The 19925-nt window shown below is 42.2% G+C and overlaps 1 protein-coding gene across 1 annotated transcript in view; it reads right to left on the bottom strand.

The window, feature by feature from the left end:
* Positions 1–5545: 5545 nt before the first annotated feature.
* scp2a (sterol carrier protein 2a) overlaps positions 5546–19925 on the bottom strand; it is a 27137-nt gene continuing 12757 nt past the window's right edge. Inside the window, exons 14-16 of the mRNA XM_050033394.1 lie at positions 15646–15775; positions 8338–8417; positions 5546–6137 (exon numbers count right to left, since the gene is read on the bottom strand). Coding sequence (XP_049889351.1) covers positions 6042–6137; positions 8338–8417; positions 15646–15775 — 306 coding nt within the window. The 3' untranslated portion in view covers positions 5546–6041. The remainder of the gene's footprint in view (positions 6138–8337; positions 8418–15645; positions 15776–19925) is intronic.

Below are 19925 nucleotides of genomic sequence, written 5' to 3'. Positions count from 1 at the left end.
TATAAAGAGAACATTGCGTGCAAGTGTGCGTGCGCACGGTTTTATAAATCAGATTATTTTTTGGCGCATGCCATTTTCAGCTTTTGGGCGCACGTCAACTTTTAGTATGAATCCTAAGCACTCTTTTATAAATGAGGCCCCAGGACAGTGTGAAATGGGGAGACAGAGAGAGTGGGGGGACGACATGCAGCAAAGGGTTGCAAGCCGGAGTCGAACTCTCGGCCGCTGCAGCGAGGCATCACCTCTATACATAGGGCGCTGGCACTATCCACTAAGCTACCGACGCCCCTCCTCATCCATTCTTTGTCACACGTGAGGAAGTAAGAGCTACAGAGTTCTCTTTATGCATCAGTGGTGAGGAGAGGAATCAAGCTGCTATAGGAGCAGGGAAAAGGAGCTGCTACAGGAGCTCGTATGAACAAGCAGAGAAATGTATTTAATTCCAGGGGCGACAAAGCCAGAAATTGGACAGTGGTGTGGTGTGTCCATTGTGGGGTTGTATTGAAAATAATAGGGGCGTATCTTTTGGCGCAGGGCGTTCACCACCGGTGTGTTTTGGCCTTCTGGCTTTGAAGAGAACATTGGTAAGTTCACTTCTACAGTATCTTAGTTCCCTGTTGGACAGGTCTGTCTGTTTGGGAAGAACTGAGCATACCACTGGATATATGTTTTTAGATTCTTTGTTCATGTGCGAGTTTTCCTCACAAGTTACGTAATACTGGGTGAGTAATCAACATACATATAGTCATTTGGGTGTAGAAGTATTCCTTTAAAAGGAATATAAACACGCAGCAGCTGTTCACTTACTAACCTGAGCCAGTGCCATGTTCAAATATGAATAATTCCCAATGTAAACTGAAGCCAACTGAGCTGGTAAATGAGTAAAGAGAAGAGATTTAAAAGATTGCCAGAGAGTCTTGGTTCAATCCAAGCCAAGCACACTTGGGAGCGTGGACAGTTTATTAAAAATTGGCTTAGAAAAAAATCTTCATATTGATGTGCACTATGCCACATGGTCCATTCTAAAAAAAGAGAGCGTCAATAAATGACACGTCAAGGACTTAATTACACCAGAAATCTATAGCATGTATTCTACACACTGCATCCATACAGCAGGTTACTGTGCAGGCCATTAGAGTGGTCTCTCAGGTGTGCTATAAAATGTAATTTAACTGGTTGTTCTACTGGTTTCAAGCAAAAGTTATGAGCAGGAGCAACATGAGCAGCCTTGGAGCAAGATCGAGTTAATAATATCAGAGAAACACTTTAGCAAAGCGGGTTTAGGGGAATTGTGTGTAATTGCCAACCCACTGACGAAACAATCAGGAGAGACAGATCGAAAGGAAACTGCCAGAGGAGTGTTTCAGTATATTTAAAGGAGCTGTATGCAACAGTTAGAGCATATTGTTGGCACACAGTTCTGAACACCAGGTAGCTAGCTAGCTGGCAGCTTGCAGCTAACGGTGCTAAGTCAATAAACAATGATAACAACAGCTAACTAACAGTGCTGGCAGAGCTATAGGTGTTAACCAGGGGGGGGTACTGAAGGGTGGGCGCAATGCCACTATCCCAATATGAGTGATAACTGCTGTGTGAGCGCAGTGTGTGTGCTGCGCTGCCTGGCAACAGACTGGGGGAACTGTTTTTTTTTTTTCGCAGAGCTACATAACATACTTAAATGATTTATTTCATCACCTTTTGTTAACATTTCCTTACTCAGCATTGTTATTTAAGATGTTGTTGAACTGTTGTATAAAAGCAATATCACATGAGAGGTCATGACGTTGTACTGTATATCGTCACGGCTGTAATTGTCTTCGGCACTCGGCCTATACATACATATATATATTGAGTATGTGATGGAGGAGTGGGATGCATGTTAACTCAACATAGACTTCTCATGAGAAAACCCATTAACATAGCACAAAGCATCTGTGTGAGGTTGCTATGGTTACATAATGGGTTTTTTTTTAATGAATGTTTCTGAAAAGCTTCCTCAATGCAGATGTTTGTAATTGATTATAGACGTGGAGCTCCTGCTCTTCACAAAGATGATGAAGAGAGACAAACATCCTGTGAAAACAACAAGGAAGCAAAGAGGTACTAGAGGAAGTCCACTTTGTTCGCCAAATCCACTTTAAAATTAGTAATGTCTTGGATATTTGAGGATAACACAACTTTCCTCTTAAAATGAAAAGATTAATTATCAATCAATCAATTTTATTTATAAAGCCCAATATCACAAATCACAATTTGCCTCACAGGGCTTTACAGCATACGACATCCCTCTGTCCTTATGACCCTCGCAGCGGATAAGGAAAAACTCCCCAAAAAAAACCCTTTAACGGGGGAAAAAACTAATGAGCAATGAAACACAGTCAGTTCAATACACTCAGGGGTTTTGCTGCTATGGCCCTACTTGGTTTGGTTTGACCAGCATCTTAGCTAAAAGTTAGCTATTAGCTGCTTTGCCTGCATCGCACACACGTCACATCCAATAATCCTAATCTTTAGAACATAAGGAAAATTCACTGTGCTATTATCCTGCAACAGAGTGCAGCAAGACAACTCAGAAATAAGTTTGCATTTTAGCACTTCCTGTTCCCTCGTGTTGAAGTCAGTGTGTTTTTTAACAGGTTTTTGGTGAGATCCCTAAAATAAGGCCTGTGGTGACATTCACGTTTTGTTCTGCGACATTAAATACGTCAGTAAATGTCCCTGTTACGCTGCTTTGCTTGACCTGGCTCGTAAAACGTCATCAACTAAGGCTAGCGTGCCTGTAACGTGGTGCCTCTCCCTACGTGTTGCATTAGACGTGAACCATGTGCCTGGACTTCCCTGGGTGAGTGCGACCTTCCCTATTGGGGGGGTTGACTCACTGCCAGGCCATCGCTCTTGCTCCTCGTGACCAGCTCGCTCAGACCGGATGACTCCACTGGACACTGTTCTTCTTCGTGGTTGTTCAGAGTGAATGTGCATTTACACAGATCTCAGAACCTTTGTCTTCAGAATGTCTTGCCGGTGTCTCCCTCGTGGCGTGCCCGCTCAGCTCAATGGCCTCTCTAGCTCTCCTTCCAGGTGTGGCTAATTGCAGCTAATGAGTCATTACCACCAGCCCCCAAGTGTGACAATAGTGCTGACCCTGCCTCCCACCACCCACAAGACATTCATTACACTACCAATAAAGCTATCATAACAGTCCCACTCATGAATTTTGAAGCTTTTATGTGTCTTAAAAACAGTAGTTGCTAGCAGGTGGCTAAATTAGGCTACAGAGAGTCATCACACCAAACACGGCTTTACAGCCTTGTTGTAGGGGACAACGTTGAAGTCATACGTTCTTTTGACTGTATTTTATAGTGCTCCTTAAAATCTATAAACAGGTGTTCATGTGGTGTTGTTCGGTTATAGCCTAACGTTAGCTTTTTGCTTCTGGCAATTGCATTTACGCTTCAAAAATCCTAAAAGTGGAGTTTATATGTGAAGTTTATCTCGCTGAACAAAATGTGTAAGTAAGATAAACGTTTGTTTGCCGAAGATCTTATTTTCTTCCGACGGGGAAAATCCCACTGGCGTTTTGTTGGAGGAACCTAATATAGACCCCAGTGTCAAAATGCCCAACATTACAGCAGAAATAAACATGTTTACAGCCTGATACAAAAAACGGTTTCAGTCTCTAAAGCTAATTTCCCTGTCTCAAAAATGAAAAAATCAGAGAGCAATTATAAATCCAACTTCCTGTCCTCAGTCTGTTCAGCTTGCTGTTCGACACAGTCCGGCTCCGAACGCTGACTTAAACTGACAATATGTCTGCAAGAAAGATGCTAAAGTCAGAGAGTCTGTCATATTACATAAGTAGTGACAGGTGGTGGGTGAACTTTGGTGGGTGCTTTTTTACACTTTATGCAGAAGGTAGATCCACTGAACAAAAGTCAGAATTGATGGGTCTCCTTCAAACACAGTCCAATATATACTTTACTTTCTAGGAAAACTTTGAGACCAGGTTATGTATTCAAGCACAGGCTGAGCTTCTAAAGTTGACTTAAGGCAAACAGAGCCTGAAAATCCTCAGCTAACACCACCCCGCTTCACCTCATCCCACCCCTTCATGCTGCGCTTGTTACAATATATCTCCAAAGACCCATTAGCCCACTGCTAATGGTCAGTGAGGCAGGCAGGCAGGCCGGTATTGCAGATTGTGCGGCATCTGAACATCACCATTTGGCCAGCCGGCCACCTGGCAGACTGACAGGGTGGGGGGTGGGCTAAAGGGAGTTGGCTGGATAGGAGCAATTAGGAACGCAAGCTGGATCTGGCAGAAGGTGCACAGTGGTGGGCGGAGGAGGGGAGGCCTGCAGGGAGAGGTCGGGATCAACTCGAAAATAAATAGTCAAATGGAGGGGAAATGGAGAAAGAGGGAAGTAGGGCACAAAGGCTAAAAAAAACAAAAAACAAAAACAAAACAACTAAAATCCCTTTGTTGAATTCCATCCAGTGAGAACTAGTGGAGAACTGTGCTGCAGTTATAAGCCCAATAGTGCGTGGGTGTATGCTGTTACGTGCACAAGTGTTTCCTCTTAAATCTGATTAGTGTGAAAGATTAATGCAAATAAAGTAGATGGCCTTATTACAAGCGATGAAACTGTGGCGGTGCATTGTCACATCAGAGATTCTATCAAACACACACACACACACAGACACACTGCAGTATATAGTGCCCACAAAACTTTAGGATATTTAACAATGTGACTCTATGTTGAGCTTCACAGTTGTAGAGTAATAACCTGTGCAGCATCCTTGTGCACTCAGTATGGGAAACTATTGCCTGTGATTCAGTAGACGCTGTTTTCATACAGTCTGCATACATCAAACTTGATGTCGTACCCAAGTTTATTAGATCCAGTGTTGGTGGTTAGCCACCAAGAGTAGCTACTGGGACTAACCAGTCTATGGATAAACTAGCTTACTGCTACTTCTGCTATCTCACTGTAAGTTGCGCCCATAATCATTTCTATAGTAGTGCCCTCAGGAATAAGGTGGATATGACTGCAAAAATTTCAGTCTGTAGGAAGCTTTGGGCACGGAGCTGTCCGCCTTCCACAGGAGCTCCTAGCTGCCTAGGTCAAAGGCAGCTGCAGAACCCAATCTCGGTCTTTCCACATGCTGCTGTCTGATTAAGACGCATCATTTGTCAACAGATGTTTCAAAACCAGCTAAAAACTCCTTGTACTCACGCTGAATAGCATCCACTATCATCTTTTGGTACAATTGGTGCTCACACCTGTTGCATACTGTACCTGAGTAGACATGAACCATACTCAACACGACCTTTTCAACCACACTAATCAAGAAAACTGAACTTTGAGGTCAAGTGTACTCTGATCCAGGCCCAGGTTTCTGTTGTGAAATCCACCTGATCTCACACTGTAACAGAGTTATGTAAAATCAAAGTCATCACTCAAGTGTAATCCACAATATTTTGATAGAATATGATGAAACAGAAGAAAGTAAATATTGCAACCTTTAAGGGAAATAAATCCAGAGGTTGTTATTGTCAGTGAAGGATTTATTCTTAAAAAATTAGATATTTGTTATCATTTACAGATGTATATTATATACAAAATGATGTATCAAAATGGTTGAGGCCTAAACGGCTTTAAACCACAAGCTTAATTTGACAGACAGGACATTAGAGGGACATACAGTGTTGGAATATTATGAAAATTGCACTGATGTTGCATATGAGCAAGTGGCTCTTAAAGACTCTGAATGTTTCAGCATTTATATCAGACTTGAAGAAGATGGGTCAACAAGATTAAACAACATATTACAGGATATTAAAAATTCTCTAAGTACTTGGCACTGAGTGTGCTCTGATATCAACGTAGCAGCTGGGATTAAAACTTTATGGATCATCTCTTTAGATCAACCACATTATGAAAAGTGTTCATTGAGGTTGTTGATTAGCAAAATTCAATTAAGTTTCCTAACAAATCCGTCCTTGAAGTGTTGCTCAGAGCGAAACAAGCTAGCACGGGTTCTCACAGCTTTGCCTTGCCCGGTGTAATCTGGAGGGTCTGCAGCTTCATGGCCATGCCCATGTTCCCAGTGATCTTCAGTTTGCCTTTGAAGAACGCCTGCGGACAGGAGTGAGGAGGAAAATGATTAAAACTCCATCAAAATGCACTTATACTGCAAGAATGTTTGTGACTGAAAGATGCATCTCTGCTACACTGAAAAAGAAAACATGACATTTTTTAACAAACAGAAATCTAATGACATACTAGAAATGATGCTTGCCAAAATCCAATCCAATCAGAGCTCATTTATCTTTGTTACATCCTGGTCCTGGCACTTTTGTCTCTCTTTTACTTCATTCCATGCCCTTGTGTGTCTCCCGCCTGTGTGATTAACTACCCCACCCTGATTAGTTGCACCTGTCCCTCATTACCCTTCCACTGTTGTTTAATTAGTCTGAGTGATTCTTTTTGTCTCGGCCACTCTGTCATCACTCCACTTTGTTTCCTGAGTTTCTTGTATTTGACCACTTTTCTGAATCTTAGTCTTTGATCCTGCCCAGTGTTTTTAGATACCTTCACCTGATTTTTTGGACTGCGTACTTTGTGTTCATCTGGCAGAGACTACCTTCTACTCTGTAAGTAGTGCAGTTTGGTCCTATTTCGGCCGATTGCTAGGGCTGCACGACACTTTGCCATGCCTCTCTGCCCTGAGTGTCAGAAAGTTATTAAACAGAGCAAGGACTGAGGCTTTTAGGTGTACTAGACAGTTTATTGTCTTGTGTTGACATAGATGAGTTGAAGGCAACATGCACATCATTTGTATTGTCTTGTGTTTGGTGCAGGGAATCAAATCCTCCAAAGACCACATTTAAAAGAAAAAGGGACTTCCTGCACACTCTAATCACCTCTGCATTGATTTATCAAAAACTGTTGACGTTACAGTCACACTGAACTTTCTCAAGACATGTTCAAGCATCATAAAGTGACACAGTACTTAATTACAGCCAATAATTGAGCTTGTTGTTCCTCTGTAAACTAATATTTACAGGAGAGCGGTAGGGATGGGAATCTCCAGGCATCTTCCATCAACATTACCTTATTCATAAACATTTAGATAATCATTTATTGACATTTGTGAATTGATGACGAATCGTCAACATCCGTATCATGTCTAAGAATCAACTTCCCGCACTGTTAAGGGAACCTTTTTTTTAAGCTCCCTAAAGTTTCTCTGTCACTAAAATACTAAATAACTTGTGTTATGTGTCTGTATGTACCTTTGCTAAGTTTGAGAGAAGCAGACAATAAAGTTCTTTAAAGTAAAATAAAGATCCACCTATCTACCTAACTACCTACCTACCGATGTACCTACCTTCCTACCTACCTATCTACCAATGTACCTACCTTCCTACCTCCCTACCAATGTACCTACCTTCCTACCTACCTATCTACCGATGTACCTACCTTCCTACCTACCTACCTACCTACCTACCTACCTATGTACCTACCTTCCTACCTACCGATGTACCAACCTTCCTATCTACCTACCTTCCTACCTACCTACCGCTGTACCTACCTTCCTATCTACCTACCTTCCTACCTACCAACCTTCCTACCTACCTACCTACCTACCTAACTACCTACCCATCCATCCATCCATCCATCTATCTACCTACCTACCTACCTACCTACGTACCTACCTTATCTACCTACCTACCTATCTACCTACCTACCTACCTATCCATCTATCTACCTACCTATGTACCTAGCTTATCTACCTACCTACCTATCTATCTACCTACCTGCCTATCCATCTATCTACCTACCTACGTACCTACCTTATCTACCTACCTATCTGTCCATCAATCTACCTACCTACCTACCTACCTACCAATCTAACCACCTACCTATCTACCTACCTGTCTATCAATGTACCTACCTACCTACCTACCTACCTACCTACCTATCCATCTATCTACCTACCTACCTACCTACCTACCTATCTTCCTATCTACCTACCTACCTACTTACCTATCTAACCACCTACCTATCTACCTACCTATCTATCAATCTACCTACCTACCTACCAATCTATCAACCTATCAATCAATCTACCTATCTACCTACCTACCTATCAATCAACCTATCAACCTATCTACCTACCTTCCTACCTACCCTAAACCATATGAACCAAAATGTGACTTTTACTACTGCCTATCTTATATCTAGATTATTATATGATTAATCTTTATAAGATCATTTTGTACAGAATATGCTCATCCCCACCTGAGTACAGATAAATAAGGATAATACATACCGTTTGTGCATTCAGCTTTCCTGTCATCAGATCCCGAAGATCCTCGTCACTCATGGCCAAAGTGCAGTCTGCCTTTTTACCTACAAGAAAGAAATTAAGGGGCTCATTTATTATAACTGATTACAATACATCAAATGCATCAGAACTAAAATGTCTAACACACAGAAACAAATGCACATTTGCTGCTCTTTATGCCCTCATTAAGAAAAAATATCCTCCATGTGCTCAGAAGATGCAAGAAGAAAAAAAACAAATGTTAGTTACCATTCTTAGAGTTCTCTAAATAAAAGCACTTCAGAGTAGACTTGGCATTTGGATGAAACACTCCTCTAGTATATGTATAAAAAAAGGTGTGTGAGGCACAAAAGTAAAATACAGTTTCTTTCACTAGAGCAAGGATGCAGAAAGCATTATGAAAAGTGGACGTGTTGTGCTGCTTTTCAGGACTAATTTCTGAAGGCCACAATCCGTCTATTAAAGCAGAATAAAACCTTTTTCCATCAACATTAAAAAGACATCAACTAGTGAAATCAGATGAAAACATGTTTTTTTTTCCCAATAGAAATGTTATGTATATGTGTGTGCGGTGAATTCTCTATTGTCCTGAACAGTAATATAAATGCCTCTTTGACATGATCTAAACAAAAAGTGACCATGGCAAGTTTTATAACTCAGTATGAGCTGCAGAGTTATGTTTGGTGGTGTTTTAGAGCCTTTCCACTGAAAACTGCAGCCTGCTGTGACAGAAAACGACACTATGAAAACTTTTCCACCAGCATGGAATGGGTTTCCGGTTAGTTGGTCCACAGCTGGAACAAAAAAAGCAAGTTTTCCTTGATACACTGTCATTATAAACTTTTCAATAATAACCCTTTTAAAGTGAGATTATGTAACTTTCCCTTAAGAGCGCCCACTGTGGGGGCCACAAGTGGCAATTAGAGGATTTTTAACATTAATTTCTTCCTTTATTTAACAGGTAATCTTGTTTTGGAGCTCAGTCCAATTGTCACAGCTTAATTTTTGAAGCCACGCTTTCAAAGTTAAGAGTGAACGAGGGGCACAGCTTATGTTAAGATATCCTGAGACCTAACATTGTAAGTACCCCATTGAAATGCAACCAGAGAGCGGAGGTAACCAGGTAGTACAGAAGGGCCTTATAGATAAACTACATACAATGCCTTCTCTTAGCTAAGGAGGACCCAACTTTGTCATATAAGATGCAACGATGAGTGTGAAACATATCGCCTGTAATGAAGCGTAGCACACTGTGACGCAACTAGTCACGGTGCTTTTACGTTCCCATGAAATGAAAAATACATTTTCCTAGTTTTAATCCTGTCCCCTCTGTTACTTAATAATTTATCTCTTGCTATATGCTAAGTAGGTGTAAAAAAAAATCAGACCAGTACTAGAGTGTTTTTACATCAAAACCCCTGTCTTTTCAGCTATTTCAAATGTTTATAGGAGCAATAAGCAAAAGTCGTCATTTCTATATTGAAGGAATTAAAAAATTGCTATGTGAAGAACTAGAGGTGTAATTTCATCTGGAGTATAGCATGACCTCACACACCCTCTCTCTGTGTTGATCTCCAGCCCACTGTTTACAAGCCGGTCCGACTGCGCGTTCATGTATGTTCATGTGAATCCCCCCCGTGAGGGGGGATGTTTTAGCCTAGTGGGCAGCCCGCGAGGGGGGGGGTGGGGGGGGGGGGGGGGGGGTTGGTGGTGGTGGTGGTGGTGGTGGAGAGCAGAGCTAGAGGGAGGTGTGGCTCATGACACTTTGTTTTGGTCTACAGGCAGTGCACAACAGCGAACCTAGCGGTGAAACGATTTCGCTTTTTGCCCCTTTAATGACTCATCATGTACATGCGAACAAAAGTTCATCCGATCAAATGAAACTTTGGGCGACGACTTAGTCACACCGGTCACATAAACCTTGAATTCACCATTAGTGGATTGTGACTGGCCATCAGAGAAATATGGAGAGAGATAGGAAGGGTGGGTTGGACGTCATTGACCACTTGCAGACAACAACACTGGTATATTTTTAACTATGAAGCAATACTGGGCAAACTTTCTGCAAACTTTCTGCCTACCTCTGCTCCCTTCTGTGTGTCAGCTCTGGTAGTTACCAGCTACGCTCCTCCAAGTGATTGCTTTTTAATGTACCCCAGATCTCTTGAGAGGCCACTATGTTTGAATAGCTTTTGTTTTATTGTGGGTTTTTGTATTATATGTTGAAATTGTTGCATTTTAAATGTGTTTCTATTGGCTCCTACCTCGGCCAGGTCTCGCTTCTAAAAGAGATTTTCAATCTCAATGGGACTTCTTGGTTAAATAAAGGTAAGTAAATAAATAAAATGTGTGTGTTTGGGTATCAGTTGCCAAAACTTTTGTTTTCATTTCCAGAACAATGCGGCAAAGGCTTGATTCATTCATCTCTCCCTCGTCCTCCTCCTCATCTAACGACAAGGGAGGTGTGTGTGGTGCCTACTCAGCAGCAGACGCCACTGTAGCTCTGTATTGCGCTTAACTCTAAGTTTGCCCACATTTTAGCAGTCCAATCAAATGAAAACAATTTTTTTTAAATCAGTCTCGTAACTGTACTCAGCTAAAATATTCCACTTCACTGGAAAAATATGCCGCAGTAAAGGAGATAAAGACGCTTTAACTTACTAAATCACCATTATCAAGTGCAGACATAGTTTCTTTTGACTGGAAAAACAGACACATGGTTTGATTGTGTAAAAAAAATCAAATTTTGACCTTTAGTTTGCTTAATGGGACCTCAGGGTGGGGGAGCCCTTCTGTGTGGAGTTTGCATGCATTGCTCATGTCTGCATGGGTTTTCTCCAGGTACTCCAGCTTCCTCCCACTGTCCAAATATATGCAGGTTAATTGGTGACTCTAAATTGTCCGTAGGTGTGAATGTGAGTGTAAATGGTTGTCTGTCCCTATAGCCCCTTTTACACTGCCAGATTTTCCGCAAATGTTGGGCCGTTTTGCCGGCAAGCTGCGAGCGTTTAGACACACAGAGCCGAATTGGCGAGTTGATCCGAGGTGCCCAATTTTCCGCCTCGTAGAGTAGACATATTGGCGGAACTTTTTTGGTTTAAACAGACCGAGGCGGCCTTCCGCAACGGGAGGGGCTGTTGAAGACTTGTGGGAGGAGCTGTTGATGACGCGGCACGTGCGACCCACTGGTGGTGGATAAACAGGAAACAGCTGATAGCAGGAATTAGCGAGCAGCTAGTAGCAAGAGGGAAATGCAAACCTGACGGACACAGTAAAGATGAGCAACTGAGGAGACAAGGAATTATGCAGCCTCCTTGCCCTCACAAACAAAGAGGCCATTAACCATCAGATGACGGGGAGGGTGAAAGACGGGCCGACTTACGAGAGAATCGCCAAAGAACTGACCAGCCGCGGCTTTCCTCTGAGTATGTCACTGTTTACGTCACACGCTGAGCTACACGTTTTGTTACTTGCTCACGCCCCCCATTTTGCCGCACTCCCCAATTTTGTTTTTATACTGCCAATGCTGAAAAAAAGACTGATTGGGCTTTCCTGCAAATGTGCACAATTCCTATTTAAAAAGGGCTTTTGTGTCAGCCCTGTGATAGTCTGGTGACCTGTCCAGGGTGTACCCTGCCTCTCGCCTTATTCAGCTGTGTGTTCAGTACACAGAAAATGAATGAATGAATGAGTTTGCTTAATAGGTGTTCTAATTACAGGATGGCACCACATTTCCCTTCGTTTTCTAAGATTCTCCTGAGACAGTTTCTTTAGAGACATCATCATTAGCAGACCTGAAGTACAGTGTGTTTACTCCTGTTATTTATGTATCTGTTTATGTAGGTATGTATGGACAAATGGACGGATTCTTTCTTGTTCCTTTCCGAGGAAATTTGGTGCCATAGGCCTCTAGTTTCCCGGCGCGGCGCAGGGTGGCAAACCCCGCACAGAGCTAGTTTCCAGCAGCACAACCCGAGGCGCGCTCAGTTTGGTAGTTTGGCAGACCGAGGTGCGCTGAGATGGGTGTGGCGGCGCAGCAGGGGGAGGTGTCGACAGATCCAGCTTGGAGCAGTGACAGTTTCGTGCCAAAAGGCTTCGCCGAAGGTGCGCTAAAAGCTCGCCAGCTGAAACCAGGTCTACTGTCAGCGCAGGCGGAGAGCAGCCGGTGTAGTGGCAGTTTGGCTGACCGGCGGACAGTGCGCACACGTCACCAAAACCTCACAGGCAGGTCTCCAGAATGTCAGGCACATTAACGATGCAATAAATTCCCACAAAAACCACTATTCAATGCAACTATCTGCAATCAGCACATAAATGTATCTCTATATCGACTGTCCCGTCACATCTGATGTCAGATCAAAGGGGATTGGCACTGTTTGGCACGTTTGGTACGCGTAATGGAAACCCAACCTGATTTGATTAACATAGCTGCAAACTAATGAGTTCACATCCCTCTCAGCCAACCACAAACAGCCACAGCATCAGATAGGGAGTATATATTCAGCATCTGTCATCTTAGAAAAGTCAAAAGAAAAAAAACAGAGTGAGACTGCGAGAGAGAAAGAGAGAGCACGCACGCACGAGAGAAACTCAACATTGATTTACAGTTGTGGTGCGGTACAGGTGCGCTGCGCCTCCGCCTCGCCCGGTCTGCGAAACTAGAGGCCCTAGTCTTTTACAGGGCCTTACAACTACATAAAACATCAAATACATCTGCATTTACTTCTGTTATTAAACTAATGTTTACCTGCGATATGCTAAAATGCACTGTAACGTTAGCAAAGGCAGAGAAGAGTAATATAATCAGCAAACTGACTCAGTACTGTTGGGAACACAGAAAGTTTGCTAACAGACAACATCAGTTGAGCTGCTGGTCATAGCAGACCAAGTGAGGCTGTAGCAGGAAAACATTTTCAAACAAGAGTTTTTTCATTTCTCCTGCACAGAGTTTTTGATTTGAAAGAGGATGTTATTTCTTCTTTCAAGAGCTACATGGCCTGGCACTAAAATCTCTCCCTCACCAAATACAAAGGCACGACTGTCATACAATAAAGGCAAAAAGAATCAGGATGAATTTATCAGAGCATCTGACGACATCCCTGAAGATTTTCTTTCCACTTCCTGAACAATGAGTTAGATGAAGAGGCAACGGTTACCTCAGAAATAATGGCTTAGATCCAGAGAACATCAGGAGGGGGTGCAGCCTAATGGAAACAGTCAGGAGGCTATTTATGAGAGGGTGGTTGTGCTCCTGTGTGTATCTTGATTGACTGATAATTCACTAGGATTGCATCTATCTGATACACAGGTAGACAGCCGAAACAATCTCTGACATCTGAAGCCACATAAACAACTAAATATCATCCTTTCAATAATAATATTTTTAAAATGAAGACAGCACTAAAGGAGGTGAAGATTTTCTCAATTTTAAGTTTAAATCTTGGTTCAAAGTTTCTCTTTTCTAAACCAGGATTTATGTGAGGTATGCTGCCCGACTGTAAGTATCTAGAAGCCACCGAGGTTAATGATTTAGCAGCTAGCAAGCGGTAGAGCTGAACGATATAATGACTATGTACGATATATTGATATGTTTTTGAGCAAGATATTAATTTAAACGATACCGTTTACATCCATACCATACTCCTCCACACACAAGTTCTCCAACAACACTAAGAGAGACACAGAGCTGCTCTTCTGTTTAATCTAAAGCCCAGCTGGTACTGGTGTATCGATACTGCGGAAAATGAGTATTGAACTGGTTTTAAATATTCAGAATCAAAATGTAGCAATAGATTGATATTTTTGACAACACTTATCTGTGGGAATAAATGTATTTTTCTTCTGAGCTTCAAAGAAAAACAGCCAAACAAACAAAGTGATTAAAATTGGTTTCTACGGCCTGTTTGGAACATGTTTTACTTCGACATCACAGACTATGATCATCACAGCAAGGGATGTGATACACAGATGTGTGGGTGTTCTCTCGAAAAAAGAGAAAGCCATAAATGTCACATGTTGGTGCCTGTACAAAGTGCTGCTAAAGAGGTAGGTGTGTGGAAATGGGCTGAGAGAAAGAAGTCTTACTGAGGGAAAATCAGCCACAGAATTCTTATTGTGACTTAAAAGCAATATTTCTGTGAATCATTATACTGAACACAATACAACACAAAAGAGGCAAAAAGTTGGATAGTAAAGCCCAGGATGGAAGTACACTTTAAAGTTCCAGTGTGTTGGATTTAGGATGGATATAATGACATACATAAAATGTAATATTCGTAAGTATGTTTTCATTAGTTTCTAATCACCTGAAAATAAGAATCATTGTGCTTTCTTTACCTGAGAATGAGCTTTTTCTATGTACATAAGGAGCGGGTCCTCCAAATAGTCCGCCATGTTGTTACTAAAACCCTTTTATACATTGATCCCCACAATAGGGCCACTACAAAGTCCCTTCGTTAAGCTACCTTTGCTTTTTTTTATACATAACCAAACGATACATGCATCACCCTGTGTGAGATTACATAGCATGCAGGCGTTCCAGAAACAAAAGAGGCGTGATGTGCAACACAACAGGGTCAGTCTCCAAGTTTGACATATGACATATGCATCAGCAGCACTTTCTAAACAATAACTGGGGCATAACGTGATCATCTATTATCATCCCTGTTATATGGCGGCCGATCTCAACTTCTGCTCGGAGAGTTAAGTGCTCCTGAACCTCAATTTCTCCCCAGTTTGCTGACATTTTCAACTGCTGTTCTTCTTCTTTGAGTTAGCTGCTAACTGCTATTAGCAGTTTTTTAAATCTCCTGCATTGGGTTGCACACATAACACATTGTCAAAACATCACACCAGTCCCTCCCACCATGGTCCTGTCCTGCCGGCTATCCCCATCTCAGTGCTGTTACTACCCTCATTGTCGGCTAAAGGCGAGACAACTCTGTCCCCCCATTGTGTGATCGTACCTTTTATACAGAACAAGGAGGAGGAATATTGGCATGACATTCCCACCTTGAGCAGGCAGCATAAAAGGGGCTTTAAGTAGCTATGATTGGACAAACTAAACACTGGCTCTAGATAGGGCCATTCATGTTTTTGTATCAGCCACTATAGTTCTCCTGCACTGTTGGCACACACAAGAAGTTTTAGTTGCTTTACAGTCCACAACCTCACCTCTATATGCCACTAAGTCCATAAAAATGCATTTAAAAATAAGACTGCTGCAACAAAAACACTAAATAAGTGTTATTTATCACTGACAGCAGAGTTAAACACCTCCATTGGGATACGTACCTGTGTCGTTGGTGACAGAACCTTTGCCACTTTTCACATCTACGACCCAAGTCGCCTCTTTCCCATCTGGTCCATCCTTCACTTTAAAGGCAAACACTCCACCAATCTTCTTGACAAGCTGCTCTCCTTCCTGCAAGAAGTCAAGAAGGCTTTTGAGTTGGCATATTGCGGCTGTAGACAGCACCACTTGAAGAATTTAAATCAGTGTCGTATGGTTTTGTAATTGAAGCTGGAGAGCGGAACATTGTTTGACCCCTCTGTAAGTGAGCGTAATTACACAAACACTGTCGATGTGTGCTCATGATGTATGCCTGCAGGCGAGCTCGCAGCATCTTCCCTGCCTTCAGGAGCACTTTTCTTGAAGTGTTTTTTTTTGTGTGTTTTTTTTAACACCTCTATCCTTCCTCCAAATGCCAAGTTTCTTTTTGACCTGGAGCATCCATTTGAGAAACTTTCCTGAATTGCTTCTAAGGATTTTCCGTCCACAGCTATACTCCTGGATTGCTCCATCACTTTGATCCCTTCCTGCTGCCTTTGAGGCCTTTGCACACTGTTTCCGTTTCTATTTCCGGTGCGTTTTTTTAATCCATCATCCGAAAAAAGAACGTTACGCAAAGAAACCTTGCACACTGATTCCGATGCATTTTATTGTTCTATTCGTTGTGAAAATTCACAATTCACGTGACAAAATGAAAAGGCACTCTTCTCTGGAGTTACCTATCTGGCTGTCACCACTCCCTCCCTGTCTTTCATTTGGCACCGCAACTGCATGAAGAGATGGAGCTGTCCTCCACGTTGTGTGTGTGGTCCATATCCTCCCCCTCTTCATCATCACCCAAATGAATATTACTATCTGACCTGTTGAAAGTGAGCTGTCTGAGTCATGAAATGATTTGTCCGCCACATTTTCTTCATTGATTCTTGGTCAAACGTCTCTAAAGGCTCTGACGGATGTGAAAAACGCAGAAACTTAATGATGGACAAAAGTTTCGGACTCAGTGTGCAAAGGCCTTAAGCTCTGGCTGACTGACGTTAAACTGAACACTTCTGCTGCACCCTCACGGCAAAGACGCCACAGTCACTAGACACCAAAACCAAGCCTACTGCAAAATACAGACAGCTTTTCCTGGCAGCGACAGGCTTAAGCAGCATAGTGTGAACTCCGTTGGCAAGGGTTTGAATGTAACAAAGGTTCATCTCTTCACCCAGTCATTTCAGTGAAGAAGGGGGCAGCATATTTTTTTTTTCTGGTGCAAAATAATCACACGCCTTTCATGTCTTACCGTGTATTCACACAATAAAGTGAGAGTCTCTGCCAAAACCCATCTCTAAAATATTCTGTGAACACAATCACCCAATTTTTAAGAACCACACACATTTTAGCTCCTTTCAGTGTTCAATTCTGACAGAAACATCTTCAAACAACCCGAACAATGTTTGGCAGGAACAAGCAGCGGGTCATCAAATCATGTCTGCTCTTAAGAAATATGACCAACACTTGAAACCACCAATCAAACTGACTTTGTCTGCAGTTGTTCAGAGCCACTGATTCTAGTAATCCACCCGAGAGCAGCACAGTTATTATTCTATGTCACAAAGTAAAGTGCAGGAGAGGAGTGGGCGCTGGACACGTGGGAGTGAGTAGAATTTAAATCAATATGATATATACTCCACATACACAGTTCTGCCATCTGAGGCTTCCAGGCTCTTCGGCAGTCCTACAGCAAGCTTTCCAAGTTACCACTCCTCCTACGCATCATTAATGTACGGTAGCTCTCCTCTGCACCAACAACTGCAGCGCCAGCCACCAAGACGCAGGTTAAACTGATGATCAATGACATATCACAGGCTCAAATGGTTCTGAGATGGTCCATGGTAGTTAAAATAAATAGCTGCTTATGGATTCAACACTGCCTTAAAGTGACAGTTCACCCCAAAATCAAAAACACATTTTTTTCTTTTACCTGTAGTGCTGTGTATCAGTGTAGATTGTTTTAGTGTGAGTTGCAGAGTGTTGGAGATATCAACCGTAGAGATGTCTGTCTTCTCTCCAATATAATGGAACTAGATGGCACTCAGCTTGTGGAGCTCAGTGTCAAAAAATGCATTTGAAAAACTCAACATCAATGTCTCTTTCCAGAAACCATGACCCGGTTACTCAAGATAATCCACAGACCTTGTTGTGAGCAGTTTTAAGAAGGAAGTATTTTCTCACTACCAAACTACACCTGCCAATCATGTAACCTTGCAGGAGGAAGCACAGATCTACTACTAGCTGGGGTGGACGCCATTAATGTTTACAACCCACTCTGTCCTGAGCACATGCCTCTCATCCAAGAGTACATGCAGTCTTCCATCTGTGTGGTGATACGGTTGGCGGGTGTAGTTCAGTATTAATTTCATTAACAAATTCTATAACGATAAAATTTGTCAACCTTTTTTCCATGATGAAGATGGGACATCGACAAGCTAAAAATCCATCTCTCATAATGAAAACTATGACAAAATGTACGTTTCGTTTTCTCTAACGACACAAAACTAAAATGTTAGTGGTGGGCTATGAGACATTCAAAATGAGACAAGAGGAGAACAGAATGATAAATTGTTTTATGAAACGCATTACAAAAATGCTTCAAACTAGGAAGCTGAGAATTGTTGTGCTTGTAGTTATTTTCTCATGCTGTATGAGCAGTATGAGCTCGGAGCACAGACAGGTCAACTGCAGTAAACAGCCGGCTCCAGGGTGTTTCGCCAGCTTGCAAAACACTCACAATGGAGCTGCGTTAGTCGTTAGCATGAGTTTTGAGCTGTAATTCAGCAGTAAATAAGCAGCCGCATGTGTCTGACTGTGGATTGCGGAGCTGATGGATGGATTTGTGGAGTTTGTTGGGTGCAGTGGTGCCCTTATTAATAACTTCTGGGTCAAAGTGTGTAAAGAAATTGATTTTTAAGTAAAAAAAAAAAAAAAAACCCTGAACTTTAGCCCCTCTTGACTGAAGCTGCTCAAGGTGCTTCTTGTTAGTGCAAGGAGGTGTGTTCTTCTTCAGTGGATTTCAGATACTGTTCCTATGGGTTCATATTGGATCTGGAGCACTATGGAACCATGGAGCCATTCAAGTTTTTTCACATCTGGGACCCTTTTCTGGACTTTATTGGAAATGATGGGGCCTTGGCCTTAGGAACGGACTGTATGAACTAGCGTGGACTGAGATCTTGAAACACGTTTCCATGTAGGTTTATGTGCTCAATATGCCACTATCTTTTTTTTTGTTTGTTTTGTGTGTGGAGAATGTTTTCTGTTTTAGTTAGGGAATAAGTTGGAAAAGAGAATGTATATAAAGAGATGTATATCTTCAATGCCCTTTATTACTTCCGCCAAGGAGTTGGTCTGTTTGTTTGTCTGCAAAATAACTCAAAAAGTTATGAACGGATTTTGATGAAATTTTCAGGAAAGGTTGATAATGGGACAAGTAACAGTAGTCAGCCCATAGGGACTTGGGTTGGGAACCGGAGGGTCGCCTGTTCAAGTCCCCGTCCGGACCAAAAATGTGGAGCGTGAACTGGTAGCTGGAGAGGTGCCAGTTCACCCCCTGTGCCCCTGAGCAAGGCACCGAACCCCCCAACTGCTCGGAGCGCCTGTCCATGGGCAGCCCACTCTGACATCTCTCCACTTAGTGCATGTATAGGTCCAGTTTGTGCATGTGTGTGTTCGGAGTCGGACCTGTGCGTAATTGATAAACAGAGTGAAAAATTGAATTTCCCCTCAGGGATTAATAAAGTATATAAAATTAAAATAAAATTTTGGTGGTGATCTGGTGGTTGAAGCTAAGTGGATAAAATAATAAAATGGTGGGAAAAATTGGTCCACGCTTTTGTTACCTCTACACTGGATTACTGTAACTCCCTATTATGAGGTAATAATAAGTCTTTAAAAAGATGATTGTAAGATGATGATAATTCAGAATGCAGCAGCACGTGTACTAACAGGAACTAAGAAACGTGATCATATTTCTCCTATTTCAGCTTCTCTGCACTGGCTCCCTGTAAAATGCAGAATTGAATTTAAAATCCTACTGTTAACTTATAAAGCTCTAAATGGTCGAGCTCCGTCATATCTTAGAGAGCTCATAGTGCCATATTATCCCACCAGAACACTGCGCTCTGAGAACGCAGGGTTACTCGTGGTCCCTAAAGTCTCCAAAAGTAGATCAGGAGCCAGAGCCTTCAGCTATCAGGCTCCTCTCCTGTGGAATCATCTTCCTGTTACGGTCCGGGAGGCA

The sequence above is a fragment of the Epinephelus moara genome, chromosome 21 (assembly GCF_006386435.1).
Source record: "Epinephelus moara isolate mb chromosome 21, YSFRI_EMoa_1.0, whole genome shotgun sequence".
NCBI classification, from domain to species: domain Eukaryota; kingdom Metazoa; phylum Chordata; class Actinopteri; order Perciformes; family Serranidae; genus Epinephelus; species Epinephelus moara.
The sequence above is the reverse complement of the archived record's forward strand: the minus strand, read 5'-3'. Positions and strand labels throughout refer to the sequence as shown.